The sequence below is a fragment of the Rhinoraja longicauda genome, chromosome 6 (genome assembly GCF_053455715.1).
Source record: "Rhinoraja longicauda isolate Sanriku21f chromosome 6, sRhiLon1.1, whole genome shotgun sequence".
Lineage (NCBI taxonomy): Eukaryota > Metazoa > Chordata > Chondrichthyes > Rajiformes > Arhynchobatidae > Rhinoraja > Rhinoraja longicauda.
In genome coordinates, this window is record NC_135958.1 from 73,123,459 (window position 1) to 73,144,766 (window position 21,308).

Consider the following 21,308-nt stretch of genomic DNA (forward strand, 5'->3'; position numbering starts at 1 on the left):
ATCAGATTATGCACTTTGGTAAGAAAAGAAGCTAAACATACCCTATGACCCATGTTAAATACTGAGTAAACTAGCAAATGGTGGCGTAGAGAAGGATCTTAATGTACTGGTTCATGCAGGGTATTGGGGTATAAAAGTAATAGTGTCTTTCTGAGATTGGCTAGAACTCTGGGGAAATTTCATTTCGAGTAGCAAGTACAATTTGATTTTCATAGCTAAAGGAGCTTTGGTTTCATAGCTAAAGGAGCCTCGGCTTGGACTCAGTCCAACATGGCTTCCTGACTTTTATACTCACTGCCCCAACAGATGAAGACAAGTATACAATCATTAGATCCTTGGGAATGAGGGGGTGTTTCTATTTATAATGTTCATAAAAATCATCCTAAAAAGTTGGCTCCTTGTAGTATTAAAAAAGAGAGTATAACAATTTGCTAACATTAATATTATCAAGTATATTGTGGAACATTTTACCAGCATCGCTGCTCTGCAATACCTTGTTTTTCCCTTGAGAATTGATGATATAAATTCCACTGCTGTTTATAGCTGAAGCCAATGAAAGTGATGATTGTTCTATAGACCCATGGCTTTCCTTCACAGTTTTCAGCCATTCCAAATGCCGAGCTGAATCTTGCTGAAAGTGGACAAAAAAAAGTTACCTTCAAAGCAAACTTGCAAACAGACGATTTGGACAGTACACTATTGGTTCATCTTGTGTATTCTTCAACGCTCTTATTAATATTCACAAATGTGATTCAGTGAAAAAAGTTAATCAATTTCCATTTGCAAAGCAAAATTCAGCCATTGATCTCCTTGCTATCTATGCTCAAATTAAATTCTCCAATGCAACAGTGATTACACTACTGAAGGATATTTCACATAAAATCTCTCCACTCTCTACTTCCATGTTTTATTAAACATTTATAATGCAGAATTCAAGAAAAATTGTATTGTTCCTCTACATTGTCTGTTTCTTGACAAAATTTAATGCCAGTCATGAAGCCATAAAAAAATGGTGAGAGAAAGGAACGACTGGTGAAAGCTCTTGTTATAGTGTGTTTTGATACAAGATAAATGGGAGTTTCATTTTGTATTTGTCCTCCTTTCTCTAACCTTGGTTGCATCATTAAAGTATTCCAATCCACAGGTTTAACTCCAAATACCTCTCAAATCACCATTCCTAGGTGGGTCAATGCACAACTATATCTGACAGGGTAGCTTTTAATGCATTTAAAAGAAATATTGATATGCCCATGTGTAAATTCAAGCTTTAAAAAATTCTGATGGTATTTAGCACTCCTATAATTCAAACAAACCGGAATATTGTTAAACAGAGCATGCAATGCTCAAAATTACATTTTGTAAAAAAAACTTGTTACCCAAGACACACAGCTGAACAAAAAGCCATTTGTAAACCAAATATTGTGCACAATTATGCTGAAACCCATGGTTAAATTTACCAGCTTCTTGGTAAGATCCAGGTCATTATCTAAAGCGTTCCACAATTTCTGTACACAATGCATGAAGTCATCAAATCCAGCTTGTGGCTTTATTTCAAACAGCAACGATGAGTAGCCCAATACAGCATCATGAAAGCAAGCCACACGATCAACATCAAGATCATTTTCACCAGCTGAGATTAAAGCCAGGTCAACAAACACTTTCAACTCAGTTACATCTGGTAAAGAAGAAAAAGAAAAAAAGACAAAAAATCTTTTGCACTGATCACCAGAGAAATCTAAGCATTGTAAAACGGAATTATTACGCCCAAAAAGATTTTTGTTTTTAACTACAATATATTTATCTGCAGCTTAGGGACCCTAAAATTAATGAAATTAAGAACAAGTTACATTTACTTTCAATCCATATGACATTATTAGAGTTTCACCTATATAGCTCATCTCTTTATGGCAGGTGAGAATTGGGTATAAGCTTGTACTGTTGTCACAAGCTCTACTTGCTCTGCCTTCTTGAAGCAATTTCTCCTAAAATATATGACATTCTTTTTCTGGTTTCCACACTCCCAAGAGTTGGCAGCGTCTCACTTTTGTCACTCTCAGAATGCCTAAAAATACACTTAACCTCTGTGGCTACAGGGTGCCTAACATTCCCCTATTTATGCTGCTGGAGTCATTTTATGAAAGTGATTAGCAAGCCAGAGCTAACTTGGCTACAAATGGTGGAAACGAACAAACTGCTGGATATTTTGCCAGAATGTTACATCAGATAGCCTTTTCGACCGATTCTAAATGTCGTTTATGATTAGAGAATCTAAGCAATAAAAAAACTAAGCCATTTTGAGAAATATTTTTATTAAAATATTATGTAATAATTTGCTGAATTTGCTGAAAGAGACAGGGACTGGAGGGCTTTAAGAGGTTTGTAAGATTTGAGAAGTTTTCCCTCATTTGGAAAGCAACACCAAACCAAAGAGCTGCAGTTTGGACATTTTAAACGAGAGACTGGGGCTGATAGCGGAGAAAGGCTGCGGTCAGATTAACAAAGGATGTCACAATCCGTGGGTCCTAAAATGGCCGCAGGACCTCGTGACCAGCCACAAAAAGTAAAAACCTTACAACCCAGTCTCTAGGTTTCTGCAAAGCCACGGCCAGAACAAAGGATGGGTATTGGCCATGCAGAAACCTACGAAACCAGGTCGGAGTCCAGACACTGGGGCGCTGACATCAGCATACTCACAATGCCCCAAGCCGACCTAAACAGTTCATCTCAGTGAGGGGGCACAATAGCCCATAGAAAACTACCTGGTAGGTGATGGGAAACCAGTTAACACCCATCACCTCACAACGAAATCCCAATTAACACCGTCTGGCCATCCCCGGTATCCCCGAACATAAGCGCAGATCAGAAGAAAACTCATACTTATCTTTTTGAACAAAGAGATTCCAAGATCTGGCGGGAGATAGGACGGGTCAGAAATAGTATAACTGGCCACTACTTTTGGGTGAAAAAGTTAAGTCAAGAAGCGCAGAGAAAACCGGGTTCGAAGTCAACTGAAGTCGAGAAGAAAACCTGCAAGGAACGCAAGCAGGCAAGTCAGAAGGAAGTCAAACGAATGCAGGAGGAAGAAACGACAGGCAAGAAGAACGGATGCAAGAGAGAGGAACAGGCACGCAACTCGAGAAGAAATACTGCAAAACGAACAGCCAGTAACCCCAGTAATAGCCCCATGGTGAGCATGTACTCGAAATCCTACATATCCTGGACATAGTTTAGTGTAGAGGGGAGGGTGGTTGTGAATAAACATTGGGTGTCTATTAAAATATGTGTTGGTCAATTTTGCGATGTGTCGTACGTTCCCCATCTTACAGTCGTGTATATGTCTTGTAGAACTGTGTGTGTTTTATGATTCATAGTTATAAGTATTCATGTGATTCGGTATGTGTTTTATAGACATGTCTTATAGAACTGTATAAGTATTCATGGACAATAGTCCCAAGCGCTCAATAAAAGCCTTTTTCATTTAAACCCTGGTTTTAAAATCTGGTCTGGTTGAATTTTTCTGCACTATAAGAGCTCCTGCATCTAAGTCCAGTGTCTAGAACCGTAAGGGGTGAGTGGGTCGAACCACTCACGGGGAACCAGTGTGCACGGCCTGGTCAAGGGATCAGAGCAAGGCACGGGGACCTTAGGTCGGGCGAAAGCTCGGCGCAGAAACCCCTTACAGGTTGGATTGGCTGGGCTGACTTCCCTGAGTGATGAGGCTGAGGGGTGACCTTATAGAAGTTTATAAAATTAGATGGGGCATAGATTAGGATGATCACAATATTTTCCCCAGGGTAGGAGAGTCTAAAACTAGAAGGCATAGGTTTAAGATGAGAGGGAAAAGATTTAAAGGAGACCTAAAAGGCTAGTTTTCCACACAGAACGTGGTGGGCAGAACTGCCAGAGGGAGTGATAGAGGTGGGTACAATTACAATATCTGAAAGACATTCAGATAGGTCCTTAGCTTGGTAAGGTTTAGAGGGAAACAGGTCAAATGCAAGCAAATGGACTAGCTCAGGAGGGCATCTTAGTCAGCGTGGATGGGTTGCACAAAGAGCCTATTTAATGCTGCTGGAGTACATTCTCAGGGCATTTCTGGCCTTGATCTTTTAGAATTATTTCCTTTTTCTTCGCCATCCCCGTCCCACACTCCCTGCAATTGATGGAGAGTCTTCAACCCAAAACATTAACTCTCTTTCTCTTTTCATTGATACTGCTTGACCTGTGGAGTGTTCCAGGCACGGCCTGGAACGTGGCAACTTCAACAGCCTGACCGCGGGAGAAGACGGCAGGGGAAGAGAAAAGACATTCTGGCCTTCCATCACGGTGAGGAGGTGACTGGAGGAGACTCACTGTGATGGATGTTTCTCTTTTTTTTTGTTTGTGTTGGTTGTGATTGTGTGTGAAATTGTTTATTTGTATTGCTCTATTGCTGGACTGTGGGTGACCTTTCATTTCACTGCATATCTTGTATGTGTATGTGACAAATAAACTTGACTTGAATTTTCTGCTTTCGTTTCAGATAACTGGATTAATAGTATTGCAATTTAACTGTTGCACCACAACTGGTCCTGTTAAAGGGCCGATCAGGCAGGAAGCATATTTTAAAAGACACAAGGAAGCTATTAAAAGATCAGTAGGAATCATTGAAGTTGATTGAGGGGCAATAGGGAAAACAGACAATGAGTCTCAAGAGGGAGAGAGATGGGAAGCATTGGGAAAGATTGCATGTAGCTTGATGGACTAGTTATGTGCATGTGGAATACTGTCTTTTCATAATTCTTCAGTTGCTGCTCTTCACTGGGAATAAATATTCAGAACATATATAATGGTACAAATAAAATAAAGTAACAGCCAGTTTACTTTTTAAAAAATCATTGACTTAGCAAAACGCAAAACTAATTTCCAAAAACAATTTGAAATAATTAGAAAAAAAATTAAGCAATGTCGTCTGCATAGATTACAATGTTTTTTGCTTATTTACCTTTCAAAGCCTCTTTGACCCATTGCAAAAACTGGCATCTTTGAGTAAGCTCTTTCAAAGCTTTCCTGCGAGGTTTTGTTATTTCCACAAGACGGTTCTTGGCTTGTATAAGGTGCTCATTTATATAGTGCAGACTTTTATCCTTATAGGATTCATTCGTCTAACAAAATAAATGGAAAATTCCAATCATCTAATTTTAAGTTAAACAATATATACCATTTCAATTTTTGTTGATAGACAGCAAGACTAATGACAATCCAGAGCATGAAATTAGGATAAAGCAGTTTTGCTAGAAGATTAGAACATTTGCTCGAAACAGTTGTGCAAAATTTCCAGAACTAGTCAGTCATTACTTCTATTTTTTTTGTTATATCGCAATTACAATACTAATCAGCCTCAATTCTTTCTTACTTCAGACATCAATATAATTTCTTCCAAAACACAGCCATTTTACTTGTTACTAAAACTTTTTTTTAAAAATGCATGCTAATCATAGATTCTATTGCAATATCAAACAATAATAGAATACAAATCCCCCCCTTGTGTTAAATGATATTAGATTACTTCTCTTCTCCCCACCTCCTCACTTCTTACTATAAACTGCAGAAACCAAGCCTTTTGGTAGTAGATGCAGTGGATAGTCATACTTGATGGTGTTGTAACAGAAGTCTAGAGTGTTAACACTCTGTAACTGGAGACAAGCTGACAATATTTGGGGAGTACATTCCTGAAGTTTGTTTAAGTGAAGACACCAGAAATTATGAACAGGGCATCAGGGTTTGCTGTTACAAGAGAACTACTTTTATCCACAACTTCCACCATCTGCAGTTTATTTTTAGATCTTCAAAATACCTGCCTTTTCAAGTTTTGTTGGGCTACAATCAAATTATCAATTACTTGGTTGCCATACATGAACACTGGGATTTGAAGTAGGGACATTGGTGACATTTTCCATAAACAAACCTCATTCATAAAAGTAAAATATATATAATCTTTCACAGCATAGTTCCAATTACTTACATGATTTCATTTATCATGAAGCCAATTTTTATTTTACATTGATTCCATAAATGATGAGATAATAAGATTGTAGCCTCTTAATTTGCAGAGCAGGAGGATCTTAAAAATCTGCCTCTCAGAGAGTATTTGTGGCAGCCATACCAAGTTTCAATGAATCCCTCAACACACATTCTTAGAACGGAGTGTATAGATCTACATTTGGCAATGGGCAGCTCCTTACACTTGAAGACCGAATAGGTTTCAGCCAGAGTAAAGTGCACTTGCCTGAGGTGATAATCTTCTACCTGCAGAATACCAGTCTCAGCAAGCATCCTTGATGTAACCTAAGCAAAGGATCCCGTGTTGTGCTTTGACAAAGACCACTGCAATGCGACCCTGACCCTTTATGGCAAAGACAAATTTGAGGAGATAGGGCATTCACACATCGCAGAAGGTTACGAGGAACAGTCTAATTTCCCCTTACAGCCACCTTGAGAGTGTGCACTGAGGCACTGAGCCTCCAACTGTGTAAGAAAGATTTAACAGGACTTTGTCAACATCAGCAAAGCAGGTTTTTTGGATTAAGAACAATGATACTAGGCCTCGATTTTGCAGTGAAAGTGGCTTTATTTGAAACCTTAGCCCACTCAGCATTCAATATCTTAAGAGGATTTAAAAAAAAAAAAATATTCATACTCACCACATTTAGTAATGTTTCCAGAACAGTGAAGTGTCCAGTAAGGTTAAGAACACTCTGCACTTTTGCAATTATTTGGGCAGATTCAACAGCCAAGTGTAGTTGGTGGTATTCCTTAATTTGTCGGATTCGCTCTTCTATCCAGTTGTCCTTAGTATTGCCGTCTATTCCACACATAATCTTTAAATCACTTCTCAGTTCTTCATATCGATCACGATAGTCTTTAAATATGTTATCAACCTCTGTAAAAGTAAGACTGGCGTCCTTTACTTTTACAAAAATTCCCTTATACTGGTCAAAACACGGATTCCAAATCATGGTACAAACTTCTTCAAGAGACAGTGGTGGTTTGTTATATTGTTCATTGGTATCATGGATATGTTTTGCCTGTTTTTCCCAGCACACTTGTAAAATGTAGCTGTCTTTGAAGCTGTCAATGACACTCACCATTTGTTTTAACTCTTCACTTAAGGAGAAATAACTAACCATAGGGAGGTTTCGTGCAAAACACTGAGCATCAATCTGCTCTGTAGTCACAACTTCATTTAGCTTCATTTCCTGAACATCATGATCATGCATTTTTTTAAGATCATCGATTGCCACTGCAATTAATGGGAAAATCAGGTTAATATTTCAGAGAAATACAACATCTTTCTTCCTGCACTGAATCTTAATAATTTTTTCCCCAGCAAAATAAATGCGCAACTACTAATTCCATACCGTCTTAAACATGATAGCAACAAGGCATATTAGCAAGAGTCTCAGTTTAGATTTATCCTGGCGCAACTTATATCAAATGTACATTTTTTTTTAAATGAGGGGTTGTGCTCGCTTATGAAAATATATTCCTCCTGCGAGTACCCAATGAAAGGCATAAAATCAGACCCAATACTCACATACCAGATACGAAGATCAGCCTAGTAAATACATTTTAATCACGTGTAGGAAGGAACCGCAGATAATGGTTTACACCGAAGATAGACACAAAATGCTGGAGTAACTCAGTGGAGAGAAGGAATGGATGACGTTTCGGGTCACGACCCTACTTCAGACCGAGGGTCAGGGGAGAGAGAGAGACATAGAGATATGGAAGGGTAAGGTGTGAAAAGGAGAGATCAAAAGGGGACGATGATAAATAAAATGTAGAATGGATCATTTTTAGCAGAGGGGGAGGTGACCACGAGGCATACAATCAGTAACATTTAATCTGGAGATCAGCGAAACTAGTCGGAGAACTAGGATGGAGGAGGGATGGAGAGAGAGAGAAAGCAAGGGTTACTTGATGTTAGAGATCAATATTCATACCGCTGGGTTGTAAGCTACCCAAGTGAAATATGAGGTGTTGTTCCTCCACTTTGCATTGGGCCTCACTCTGATACCAGAGGAGGCCCAGTACAGATTAGTCAGTATGGGAATGGGAGGGGGGAGATAAAGTGTTTAGCAACTGGGAGATTACGTAGACCTAGGCGGACTGAGCGGTGGTGTTCCACAAAACGATCGCCGAGCCTGCGCTTGGTCTTGCTAATATACATGAGTCCACCCCAGGACAGCGGATACAGTAGATGAGGTTGGAGGAGGTATAAGGGAACCTCTGCCTCACCTAAAAGGACTGCCAGTGTCCCTGGATGGAGTCGAGGGAGGAGGTATGGGTACAGGTGTTGCATCTCCTGCGGTTGCAGGGGAAAGTATCATCATCATCATCATCATATATATACAGCCGGAAACAGGCCTTTTCGGCCCTCCAAGTCCGTGACGCCCAGTGATCCCCGTACATTAACACTATCCTACACCCACTAGGGACAATTTTTTTTTTTAACATTTACCCAGCCAATTAACCTACATACCTGTACGTCTTTGGAGTGTGGGAGGAAACCGAAGATCTCGGAGAAAACCCACGCATGTATCATGTGTCATCTTTTAATACTTCCTTTCCAAACACCATGATTGTAACTTCAAAACCCTTAATCCAAAATCTTTCAGAATATGTATTAAGATGTAAATGAAAGGTAATGCAAAAAATGTTACCTTCCACATGCTCAGCAATTTTATGGCACATTTTCAAGAAACATTCCACCCATTTCTTTTCTTCAAAGAATCTATTCAATTCTTTTTGTCGCCAAATCAATACCTGATTTATTTCTTTGAATGATTCACCTTGCTCTGCAAATCAAAAAAGTTCATATAAAAACTCATACATTTCCTTTCGCCATTTTCATACCAAGATATGGTCTTTTTTAAATGCAATAGTTCAATAAAAACAACTTACTTGTCTTGTACAAAGCTAGAAAGTTGTCCTTCTTCTTTAAGATCCATTCTAAATCTTTTATTTTGATAGAGCCATCCAAAAGGTCCTTCGTCACATGTCGGAATGTTTGACCCATCAGTTCCATCAAATCTTTAGCTTTATTTGAGAGCTTTATTCGAGTGACTTTGCTATCCATTCCTATTATTTTTAAATAGGATAAAATTGTACCAGATAAAGGTTGATACAGTATCTGAAATTTAGAGCTAATTTCAGTTCATAAAAGCAACATTCAAAACATTAACTTGGTAAAAATTGAAATTGAATGACACATTTAGTTTTGCTCATGAATACTCCTACTTCAATAGTTATCTAAAGGTAAAACATAACCTACATGAATAATGTGCAATTGCTTAGTTTAATTTAGAGATACAGTGCAGAAAGACAGCACCGCAGTCAGGACTGAGCCCAGGCCTTTGGGGCTGTAAGGCAGCGACTCTACCACTGCACCACCATGTCCCCATTTGTCTTGACGAGTTGTTCCCATATCTTTTGAATGAAACCAGCACAGGTTCATATTCAGTAAAACAAGCAATCCCTATAAATGCTTGATGATATATCAGGCTGCTCGATTTAAGGTGACTGAAATAGCCTAATGGCCAGAGAACCAGGCATATCCAATACATCTTTAAGTTCTGACTGAACTGTCTCCATTATTAAAAAAATTATAACCCCCTATGGTTTGTGTACCCAAGTTGAAAAATCACTGCTTTTGTCAATTATGTTTCAGGCACTTGGAGAGGAAACAAGCATTTTGAAACTAATATAGATGTCCCTTGAGAGGCTGATGGGGAATAACAATTATAGTGTAAGTAAGTCAGGATGTAGCACTCCAAAACTGAAAAAGTTGGTGATAGGCAGGGTGGGGGGAGAACTCCATGTTGACCGAGCGCGTCCTGTCGGTGGCAGCGGCCTGAAGAAAGCACTGCAGGCCAGGGGCTACAACATGAGCCGCAGCAACGGTCGTGTCACCAGACCGTTTGGTGGGTGAAGACCATGTTGCTGGTGCAGACCAGCGGCACCAGCGCCTGCTTTTATGGTGAAAAGTCACAAAGTGCTGGAGTATCACAGCAGACCGAATCAGTCTGAAGAAGTGTCCCAACATCATCTATCCATGGTCTCCTGTGGTACTACCTGGCCTACTGAGTTACTGCAGCATTTTGTGTCCTTTTGTGGGTTAATCATCATTTGCATTCTTTGTTTCAACTACATAGAATGATAATACCTTACTCGGTTATAATGGACAATTGGCAATAATGATACACCATTCTTCAGTTACAACAAGGGTTTACTGTATAACAGTGTAATATAGCCAAGTCAAAAATTGATATTGGCAATAACTAGAGGAAGTTCAGAAATGTAAAATGGGTTTCTTCATTGCTGGTAGATATAATAGCCAAAGACTTGCTTGTGTTGTTTGAAAGAGACAAGGATGATGCCAGGGAACAAAGATAGATTGAGGATAGTCATAAGTACAAAATAGAACATTAAATGGGACTAGCTTAGATTAGCATCTTAGTTAGTAAAGACAAATTGGTCTTAAGTGCCTTTTTCCATGCTGTTTGATTCTATGAATTTAAAATGCTGGGGAAATCATAATTTTTTCATTTGATAAAATTCTCATGCTACGTAGCTATATAGAAGTTCATAGACAATTTCTGGTCTGCACAGCAGAGTTTTAATAGGCAGAGACTGTAAAATGGCGCTCAAGTTACAACAAACTGGATGACTGGCTCCACGAGTAACAAGGCTGCCATGACTAACAATTTCTTATGACTAACTAGATTTCTTAAACATACTGAAATTGTTACCTTACCAAGTAACTGAAAAATTGCCTTTGCAGCTGACCGGTTAAGTAAATGCCAGAGAACTGAATCAGGATCTTCCAAAAACATTCCATTGTAGTCTTTTTCCCATGAATTTTCAATTATTGTTGATATCAATTTCTCAAATTTGGTCAAATTATAATTCCGCAAAATTTCAAAAATTTGAGCTTCAGACTTGTCCTGGAAGGGTAAATTTATAAAGTTTGCATCAGCCTTTTAAACGAATAAATATTAGCTATATATTTTTAATTATTATTTTGCAATGACAATACCTGGCATATAAAATAAACAGCATCAAGTGCACACTTCTCAAAGCACTCTGCAATCAAAGGCGGCAAATGACTTAACTCCTCAATCTTTTTGCAGTAAATTTCTATCTGTTGGATTGGTCTTTCCTGATAAAAACATTGAAAAGTATTATTTGTTATTGTTTTACTTAATCTGAAATGATTAAAACACAAAAGAAATTGCAGAACAAAATGGATATAGTATCCCTCAAAAAAAACCAAGATGCTGTTTATTGTTCATTAATTCTATTCTTTCAGACCAATAAATATGCCAACAGAATTACCACATTATATATAACTATATATCACTTTGCAGAGTACTAATATTTAGTGACTGGCTTTTATACAACTAAGATTAATTTCATTTCGTGAGAAGATGCCTCAACAATGCAGAGCTCTCATAGCAGTTTATTGAGATGTACATTGTGATGCACAATTCAAGACTACCACTTCATATATTTGTCTGACTTCTAAGTGAAACAGTACACATGGTTACAATTTAATTTCATTGTTCTAGTGTTCTTGTTGGGAAATGCATGAGAAATATCAAATGATAATTTAACCCCGCCTCACTGCTTTCTTTTCTTCTTGCAATTGTTAAATAAGCTGAAACCATACTCTAACCATGATTAACACATTAGGACTAGGCAACAGACTTCCTGGCTCCAATTAAAATTTAATTCAATAGTAGTTGGTATTAAGCAAAGGTGAGGAACCGATAAATACTGCAGTTTAAAAATATCTTCATAACATTCAAACATTTGACATTATACACTACCTTCTTCATTCGACCTTCTAGCTCACTCAAGAGTCCTTTAATCCAAAAAGAATTCCATTCTTTATTTCCAAGGTCTAAGGTTGTAAGGGTAATCCACACCTTTGCAAATGGGTAAATAAAAAATAGTTTTACTTGTATATGTTTAAAAATTATTGAATTCATTTGAGTGGCATCAGATTACATAATCAAGAGGAGATGCCATCATTTTCTGAGAGAAAAAAATAAACTGCTGAAGGAACCTAGCAGGTCAAACAGCATCTGTGGAAGCAAAGTGATGGTTAAAGTTTTGGGTCGAGACCATTCATCAGGACTAAGTGTGTAGGGAAGAATACTAGCATATGGAAATGGAAGGGGTGGGTAACGTAGAACATGCAGGTGAAAGGTGGAACCCGATGAAAGAGTCGGATAATGGACTAATCTGTGGGAGTGGAAAAGGGAGGGATGTTGAAACACGACTGGAGCGTGATTTATAGAAAGATGGTAGGGAATTGAGATTAGGCAGATGTAACCAATGGTGTGGGAAGTGAATGGACAGAGTCAGAGGCTGGTCAGTTATAGATGGAACCAGATAAAGGAGGGATAATGGACATGGAATCAAGGGATCGGGGACAGGAAAGGTTAAGCAAGAGAAAAGAAAGTAGTAAACTAAGAGGATAGTCATGCAGCAGAGAAACAGACCCTTCAACCCAACTCATCCAAATCAATCAGGATTCATAACTGAGCTATGCGGGTGATGGGCAGATGGAACCAAGTGAGGGAGATTAATGACTCGGGTTAACAAGACGGTGGGGGTGGGTGAAGGATGGAAAAATGTGAATAAAGAGATAGAGAACCTGGATAGACTGGTGGGGGTCAGAAAAGTACACAGGGTGTTCAAGATACCTGAAATTGGAGAAACCAATGTTCTTACCAATAAGTTTGTAAGCTATCAAAGCGGAATGTGAGATATTGTTCTTCTAGTTGGTGTTTGATTGCAGAGAATGATAGATTGGGAAGGTGAGTTGAAAAGACATAATGGGTATTACAGATAGTGAGCAGGTGTTGTGCAGAATGATCACCAGTCAATTGCATGGTCTTGCCGATCTAGAGGGGACCAGATCACAAGCACTGAATGTAATATACCACGTTGGAGGAGATGCATGCAAGTCTGCCACATCTGAAAAAGCTGTTTAGATCTCTAAATAGTAGTGTGAGAGGAGATAAAAGGACATGTTACACCTTCTATGGTTGCACGGGAAAGTCCCCGAGGACAGAGAAGGATGGGCAGGAAGGGGTGAGTGGAATTGGGAGTATAGGGGAGTGGTCTCTGTGGAAAGCAGTAAGGGAAGGAGAGGAGAAGGTGAGACTGATAGCAAGATCCCTGTGGAGCTAACTAAAATATAGAGGGCTGATATGTTGGATACAAAGGCTCATGGGGTGAAAGCAGAGGACCAAGGAAGTTCTATCTATGATCTGTTTGAGGAGCAGGGGGTTGAAAGAAGACATGCCAGAAACATGTGAGGGCTCCATCTACTAAGGCAGAGGAGAAGCCACATTTCTGGGCAAAAGCAGCTTACTATAATGCTATCTCATCCACAATCCCATTATCCATTCTCCCAATCACTGTAACATAGCTACAGTGTGCCCTAACTCTATCTCATTTATCATTCCTGCATTTGACTGTGCATGCACAAAAGTTTAAATTGTTCTGAGCTTATAGATAGCAGCTAAATGATTTTAGCATTCTTCCTGAGGCAGCGTTTCCTGTCGATTTCTTTGGTGGTGGTAAGTTCAATACCCATGATGGTCTGGGCAATGTCCACCATTTTCTGCAGTCTCCCATGTTCTTGGGCATATGAGTGACCGAACCAGGCCGTGATGCAGCCTGTCAGTATGGTTGTTCTCCACTGTATACTTGTAATAGTGCAAGAGGGTAAATGGCAATAAACCAAATCTCCTCAAATTTCATAGGAAGTAGAAGTGTTGATGAACTTTCTTTGCAATTGCATCAATGTGCTGGAACAAGGACAGATCATCAAGCTGTTGACTTGCTCTATTGCCTTCCACTGATGAAGCCAGGTTCATGGATCCTTGGGTTTCCCTTCCTGAAGTCAATAACCAGCTCCTTGATCTTGCTAATGATGAGAGCAAGATTGTTGTTCTAGCATTACTCAACCAGGTTATCAATCTGGACGCTGATTCATCATTAGCCGTTATTTGACCAACAATGAATATCATTGATGAATTTAAAGATGGCATTGGAGCGGAATCTGGCTACACAGTCGTGGGTACAGATAGTGCCGAAGACTGAGCGTGCACGCTTAAAGTGCCCCTGTGCTGATGGTTAGCAAGGAGAAAGTGTTGCTGCCAATTCATACCAATTGAGGTCTGCCAATGAGGATATCGAAGATCCAGTTGCATAGGGATGAACAGTATGACAGTAGGTGTAATGGGGATGATGGTATTGAATGATAAGCTGTAGTCAATGAACAACAGCCTGATGCACATGTTCTTGTTGTCCAAGTTGTCCAGTGCAGAGTGGAGAGCCAGCGAGGTCGCATCCACTGTCAGTGTGTTGTGGCGGTGGGTGAATTGGAGTGAGTCTAGGTCCTTACTAAGGCAAGAGTTGATATGCGTCATAACTGACCTCTCAAAACACCACACCAGTGCTTCAAACTGACAATAGCCACTCAGCTTTAAGGTAAAGTTCATAGTTTCCTAGCACCTCTCTGCCCAAAATTAATCTCAAATTTTGTAATGTCAAATTATATAATAGCCCAACTGATAGAGAAAGGAAAAGCCACGAGGCAATAACCAACTAATATTTCAATAACTCCAGGCAATTCACATTTGGGATATTAACAGTATTTCATTAAATTCGAACATTGAACAGTTACAATGAAACACATCATATTCAAAACACAAATTAATAAATAAAAATATTATGTGCCATCATCCCCATTAGGCCTAACTACATTTATGTAATGGATTTCAAAATTGTCTTACATGAAATTCATCTTGATTGAAAAAAGTAGCTCGGTTTAGTAGTGATTTTGAACTGAGGACAGCCTTTAGCCATTCTCTTGTAGTTGTTAAAGTCATTGTTAATTCAGTGCTTAGCATTCCTGGATCTTCCTCACGTTGAGAGTGCTCACCAGCAACCTAGTTTTTGAAAAAAAAATTATATAAACTTAAACCAGTATTGTAATAAATGCTTCAATACTGTAAACGATATCCAATTAAAATGTAACGATCGACACTTATTTTACTTAACCTTAATCTTATCGAATTTTATCATAACTTATTTTATCGCATCTATTTATTCTGCTTTATGAGAAACAGCTTGCTTTCCAACTTATACAAATTTAAAATCAGATTCAAAGATTCTAGTTTTCCACTTACCCAGTTTTACATAAATAATGAACAGTACACATTCATGTTTAAGAAAATTATAGTTATGAAAAATGTAAAGTTTTGATGTCAGAAGTCATTACAATGGCTGTTTTACACAATTATTTGTTTTTACTGATACCTTTGATGAAGATTTTTTTAAGTTAGCAATCTTGCTAATTAGCACAACTGAAGTGGCAATAGTTTCTCTATAGTCCACTTTTTTCATCGATTTACATATAATTTCATGGATTTTTAAGCTGGCTTTCACACATGCTTCTAAACGCTCATCACATAGATCCCTAAACATAGAAAAACATCTGTGTTAGTGACCATAATCTTAACTTTTTTCAATTATCACGGAATCAATGTGTCCAAAATTACCATAGATACCCAAATCAGAATGTATACATGTATAAATATGATACTGCAACATAGAAGCGTGACATAGACACCCAAAAATTAACTGTTGCAAAAACCAAAGCAAACACATTTATTTACAAGTTTGACAACTGTCTGACTCTATCAAAAAGAAAGAAGATAGTTCCACAACCGCAAGTAGTTTTTTCAGGTAATTTAAAATTTACCACACAAGTGTTAACGTATGTAACATGGTGTCTCAATGGCATTTGCAAGTAATGCAAATCTCTCTCAAAAATTAAAACACCACTTATTAATTCTTTTATTTTTTGAACTTCAATTTTGTTGTCAACACTTTTACTCCATTCTGAAATAGTACATTAGGTGATTGGTTTTAACTGAAACACTCAACTTCCTTAAAAGCTACATGGCCTGTAAAGTAATATTTTAAAATATCTCCTTATTTAAATGAAATGTAACAACCTAGAGTTACTAATTATTTGACACATTTTCAGGACCCAATCTTGATGCAGGAAATAAACAGAAAAATTATAAACAACAATCATTTTATCATTTTAGCCATACATTTTAGCCTCTGAGAACCAACAAGAATGAAATTGAATTTGAGAAAACATTTAAAAGTGAATTCGGTAAGATACTGAAAATTTTAATTTATGAACTAACAATTAGTTGGTTACTCTTTTCCGAGTTAGTTTGGTTGCTAAACCAATTCGTTCTTTTGATGGGCATCAAAATATACTCAAGAAATCAAATACCCACAGCTAGGTTCCCAATTAAAATATGCACCTAATGTTTATATATCCATTGAAATCTAAGTTAAAAATTCTTACAGACATGCAGTAACAATCTGGATTAACAACAGATCAGAAATATGTACTGATATTACAATTTGTGTACCTGTTCTGCTGACTGTACACAGCATCTTCTGCAAGTTTCAAAACATGATCAAAACTCTGTGGTAATCCAGTAACATGCAAATAAATAGAATATCCAAATTAATAATTGCAGTATTAAGAAAATTCATAAAAGTACAATTATTTTAAAAATAAAATATAAAAATATTGAAATTGTTCAATGGAATGACTTGCAGAATGTGTCCAACATTTTCATACGGTCATAAGGACTAGGAGTAGAATTAGGCCATTTGGCCCATCAAGTTTACTCCGCCATTCAATCATGGCTGATCTATCTCTCCCTCCTAACCCCATTCTCTTGCCTTCTCCCCATAACCTCTGACGCCTGTACTAATCATTCATTTTGAATATGTTTTGAACCGCAGTTGCAGTTCACATGTAGGAAAAGAATCAGAAAGCAATTTGTATACAGCAAAGCCTCGCAATATTAATGGAATATCAAGCTTTGTCAGAAAACAGGGTCTCCTACTCTGATCAATTGATCCTGATTCTGAGCACACTGTAAACAATTTAGCATCATATTACAAGCATTTGTATACTCTACAGGGAAACACGTTGCACACGCTACCTTCTGAGCTTTGGCAAGTGACTCGTTTTGCTAATTTATTTAGAAACAACAATGAGTCAAATGAGGAGCTGCCAAAGATCAAGTCGTAGCCTATGCATTGAGTTTACTTGAAGATACAAATGTTTGTAATATGAGACTAAATTATCATTTAAGCAAAATACATACACCAGGCTCTGACATAGAATCACTTGATCAGCAGCCTATTAATTAAAGGAATCTGAATTTGAAGGAATTGAATAGCATATTTTAGAGGGAGTGTGGATTTCAATTCATTTTATTTGGCTTATCCTGATTTGCAATATAACCTTTTTCAAACACAAACCTTCATTGAAATGCATCTCATCTTCAATCTCTGAATGATTCCTTGCAGAACATCGAGCAGATTAGGAGTAATCATCTTCAAGTAATCTGGCAAAGCTTTCAATGGCAATAAGGTAAACCAAGAACGAGCTAAAAGTCGATCTACTTCCATTAAATGCTTATTTTTGCTCATGAATTCAAGTAGCTGCCTGAAGAAAAGAATTCATAAATTAATTGCAATGTATTTAGTTATGTACACTGAACATCCCACAAATCACAAAGCATCTTGAATACGGAATAATTAAAACATGAACAAAACATCAGAGAAAAAGTCTGAATATTTCTTATATCCCCTATTTTTAAATAGGGATATGATTGTCACAACAGAACACAATTTAGCACCAGACATGACAGATCTCATATGCTCAAAGAAATACACAGTTATATAGCGCAGAAGTCGTTCAGCCCAACAGACGCCTCCCTGAGGTGCATTTGGCCCATGTCCTCAAAACATTTCCTATCCAGTACCTGTCCAAATGCCTTTTAAGTGTTGCAATTGTATCTTCCTCTACCACTTCCTCTGGGAGCTCATCTTATTTATTCGCCACCCACTGTGTGAAAAACATGTCCCTCAGGTCCCCTTTAAATCTTTACCCCCTCTTCTTAAACTTAAGACCCTCCAGTTTTTGCTCCCCTACCTTAGAAAAAAAGTGACCCTCATGATTTTATAAACCTCTATAAGGCTATAAGGTAACCACCCGTAGCTGTGGCAGATAATTCTTCAAATTCCTTTCATTCCAAGTTGTATGAATATCAAATATCAATAGACAATAGGTGCAGGAGTAGGCCATTCGGCCCTTCGAGCCAGCACCGCCATTCAATGTGATCATGGCTGATCATTCTCAATCAGTACCCCGTTCCTGCTTTCTCCCCATACCCCCTGACTCCGCTATCCTTAAGAGCTCTATCTAGCTCTCTCTTGAATGTATTCAGAGAATTGGCCTCCACTGCCCTCTGAGGCAGAGAATTCCACAGATTCACAACTCTCTGACTGAAAAAGTTTTTCCTCATCTCTGTTCTAAATGGCCTACCCCTTATTCTTAAACTGTGGCCCCTGGTTCTGGATTCCCCCAACATTGGGAACATGTTTCCTGCCTCTAATGTGTCCAACCCCTTAATAATCTTATACGTTTCGATAAGATCCCCTCTCATCCTTCTAAATTCCAGTGTATACAAGCCTAGTCGCTCCAGTCTTTCAACATATGACAGTCCCGCCATTCCGGCAATTAACCTAGTAAACCTACGCTGCACGCCCTCAATAGCAAGAATATCCTACCTCAAATTTGGATACCAAAACTGCACACAGTACTCCAGGTGCGGTCTCACTAGGGCCCTGTACAACTGCAGAAGGACCGCTTTGCTCCTATACGCAACTCCTCTTGTTATGAAGGCCAACATTCCATTGGCTTTCTTCACTGCCTGCTGTACCTGCATGCTTCCTTTCAGTGACTGATGCACTAGGACACCCAGATCACGTTGTACGTCCCCTTTTCCTAACTTGACACCATTCAGATAATAATCTGCCTTCCTATTCTTAGGCTATAAGGTAACCACCCGTAGCTGTGGCAGAAAATTCTTCAAATTCCTTTCATTCCAAGTTGTATGAATATCAAATATCGAACCATGATTTCACCTGCTAGTTGTTTTCCTCTTTTTATATAATTTGTAACAGGGAAAACAGTTCCAGTTTATCCAGATAACTCAAGCCCTTCCCAGTCCGGGCAACATTCTTGTGAATCTTTTCTGCCCAATCTCGTTTAATCACATCCTTCCTATGGGGTGACAACTAGAACTACACACAATTAGGTGTGGTTTCATCAACACTGGGACATCATGACGCAGCGATAGAGTTGCTGCCTTACAGCGCCGGAGACCCGGGTTCGATCCCGACTACGGGCGCTGTCTGTACGGATTTTGTACGTTCTCCCTGTGACCTGCGTGGGTTTTCTCCGAGATCTTCGGTTTCCTTCCACACTCCAAAGGCGTACAGGTATGTAGGTAAATTAGCTTGGTAAATGTAAAAATTGTCCATAGTGTGTGTAGGATAGTGTTAATAAGCGGGGATTGCTGGTCGGCGCGGTCCCGGTGGGCCTGTTTCCACGCTGTTTCTCTAAACTAAACAAAGCATATTGTTCATCTGCAACATGATGTCCCAGCTCTTCTACTCAATGCTCCCGCTAATGAAGGAAATTGTGCCACACACCTTCACCACCTTGTCTAACTCTACCCCTAAACCTGAACAGTATTGCATAAAATCACAATGCCCTATTACCATTGTAATAATTTTTTTAAAGCCTTACCTTTGGACTGTGTCATTAATGTTTAGCCTAAAATTAATAAAAGGAAGCCCATCAAGTCCAGCCCAGCTGTCTTCAGTCTGACTATTATCCAAAAAAAATGGGCTCGTTATATTGGATGAATAACCAAATAAATGCAGAACAGGAATCACTTGCACCCATTCTAGTATTCCGTCGTCGATACAGCTAACCATCATCTGCTTCAGTATTGTTGGAATCCTATGTATATTTAAAAAAAGCCAGATTATCAAGTATCAAGAAAAGAGATTTTTTTTTACTTCATATTAAAATTACTGTCAGTTGATTAAATACAAGTAAAAACTAATTCCATTCGACCACCCTGAATCATCATGCAATACTGTATCATCCAAGTTTATTTTTTATTTGAAATTATAAGCTATTTGTTCAAACAAACCAGCACTGAATAAGGAGAGTTTCACCAAAGTACAGTTGATGTCAGAGCTCGTCGAATTAACCTGATTCCTACAATGATTTGTATTAGATACACATTTGCCAAGGGCTACAACAGCTTTTCGGAAAGAAGCACATTAAAGACATCGAGACAAAAAGTATACTAGACTATTACAAAAAACCCTCGGACTGTTTCTCAGAGAAAGCATTCTCACAGAAATAATCTATCAATGTTGTCAATGTTTGAAAAGTCCGGGAGCAGAGCAAGGACGCCCGTTGGCTGAGCAGTAAAGTAAGTGCTAATCACAGTTGAACAGGCAGTTTAAAAAGAGCGCCAAAAGGAAGTAGTAGTCAATTTGAAAAGTCCGGGAGCAGAGCAAGGACGCCCGTTGGCTGAGCAGTAAAGTAAGTGCTAATCACAGTTGAACAGGCAGTTAAAAAGAGCGCCAAAAGGAAGTAGTAGTCAATTTGAAAAGTCCGGGAGCAGAGCAAGGACGCCCGTTGGCTGAGCAGTAAAGTAAGTGCTAATCACAGTTGAACAGGCAGTTTAAAAAGAGCGCCAAAAGGAAGTAGTAGTCAATTTGAAAAGTCCGGGGGCAGAGCAAGGACGCCCGTTGGCTGAGCAGTAAAGTAAGTGCTAATCACAGTTGAACAGGCAGTTAAAAAGAGCGCCAAAAGGAAGTAGTAGTCAATTTGAAAAGTCCGGGAGCAGAGCAAGGACGCCCGTTGGCTGAGCAGTAAAGTAAGTGCTAATCACAGTTGAACAGGCAGTTAAAAAGAGCGCCAAAAGGAAGTAGTAGTCAATTTGAAAAGTCCGGGAGCAGAGCAAGGACGCCCGTTGGCTGAGCAGTAAAGTAAGTGCTAATCACAGTTGAACAGGCAGTTTAAAAAGAGCGCCAAAAGGAAGTAGTAGTCAATTTGAAAAGTCCGGGAGCAGAGCAAGGACGCCCGTTGGCTGAGCAGTAAAGTAAGTGCTAATCACAGTTGAACAGGCAGTTAAAAAGAGCGCCAAAAGGAAGTAGTAGTCAATTTGAAAAGTCCGGGAGCAGAGCAAGGACGCCCGTTGGCTGAGCAGTAAAGTAAGTGCTAATCACAGTTGAACAGGCAGTTTAAAAAGAGCGCCAAAAGGAAGTAG

General features: G+C 38.8%; 1 protein-coding gene across 1 annotated transcript in view; it reads right to left on the minus strand.

Moving 5' to 3' along the window:
* LOC144594596 (E3 ubiquitin-protein ligase rnf213-alpha-like) overlaps positions 1–21,308 on the minus strand; it is a 117,918-nt gene that overhangs the window by 71,951 nt on the left and 24,659 nt on the right. The window contains 14 exon segments of the mRNA XM_078401341.1: positions 494–631; positions 1,458–1,675; positions 4,985–5,144; positions 6,684–7,282; positions 8,706–8,840; positions 8,947–9,123; positions 10,799–10,988; positions 11,081–11,203; positions 11,874–11,972; positions 14,859–15,014; positions 15,385–15,544; positions 16,521–16,576; positions 17,428–17,614; positions 19,766–19,981. Coding sequence (XP_078257467.1) covers positions 494–631; positions 1,458–1,675; positions 4,985–5,144; positions 6,684–7,282; positions 8,706–8,840; positions 8,947–9,123; positions 10,799–10,988; positions 11,081–11,203; positions 11,874–11,972; positions 14,859–15,014; positions 15,385–15,544; positions 16,521–16,576; positions 17,428–17,614; positions 19,766–19,981 — 2,614 coding nt within the window.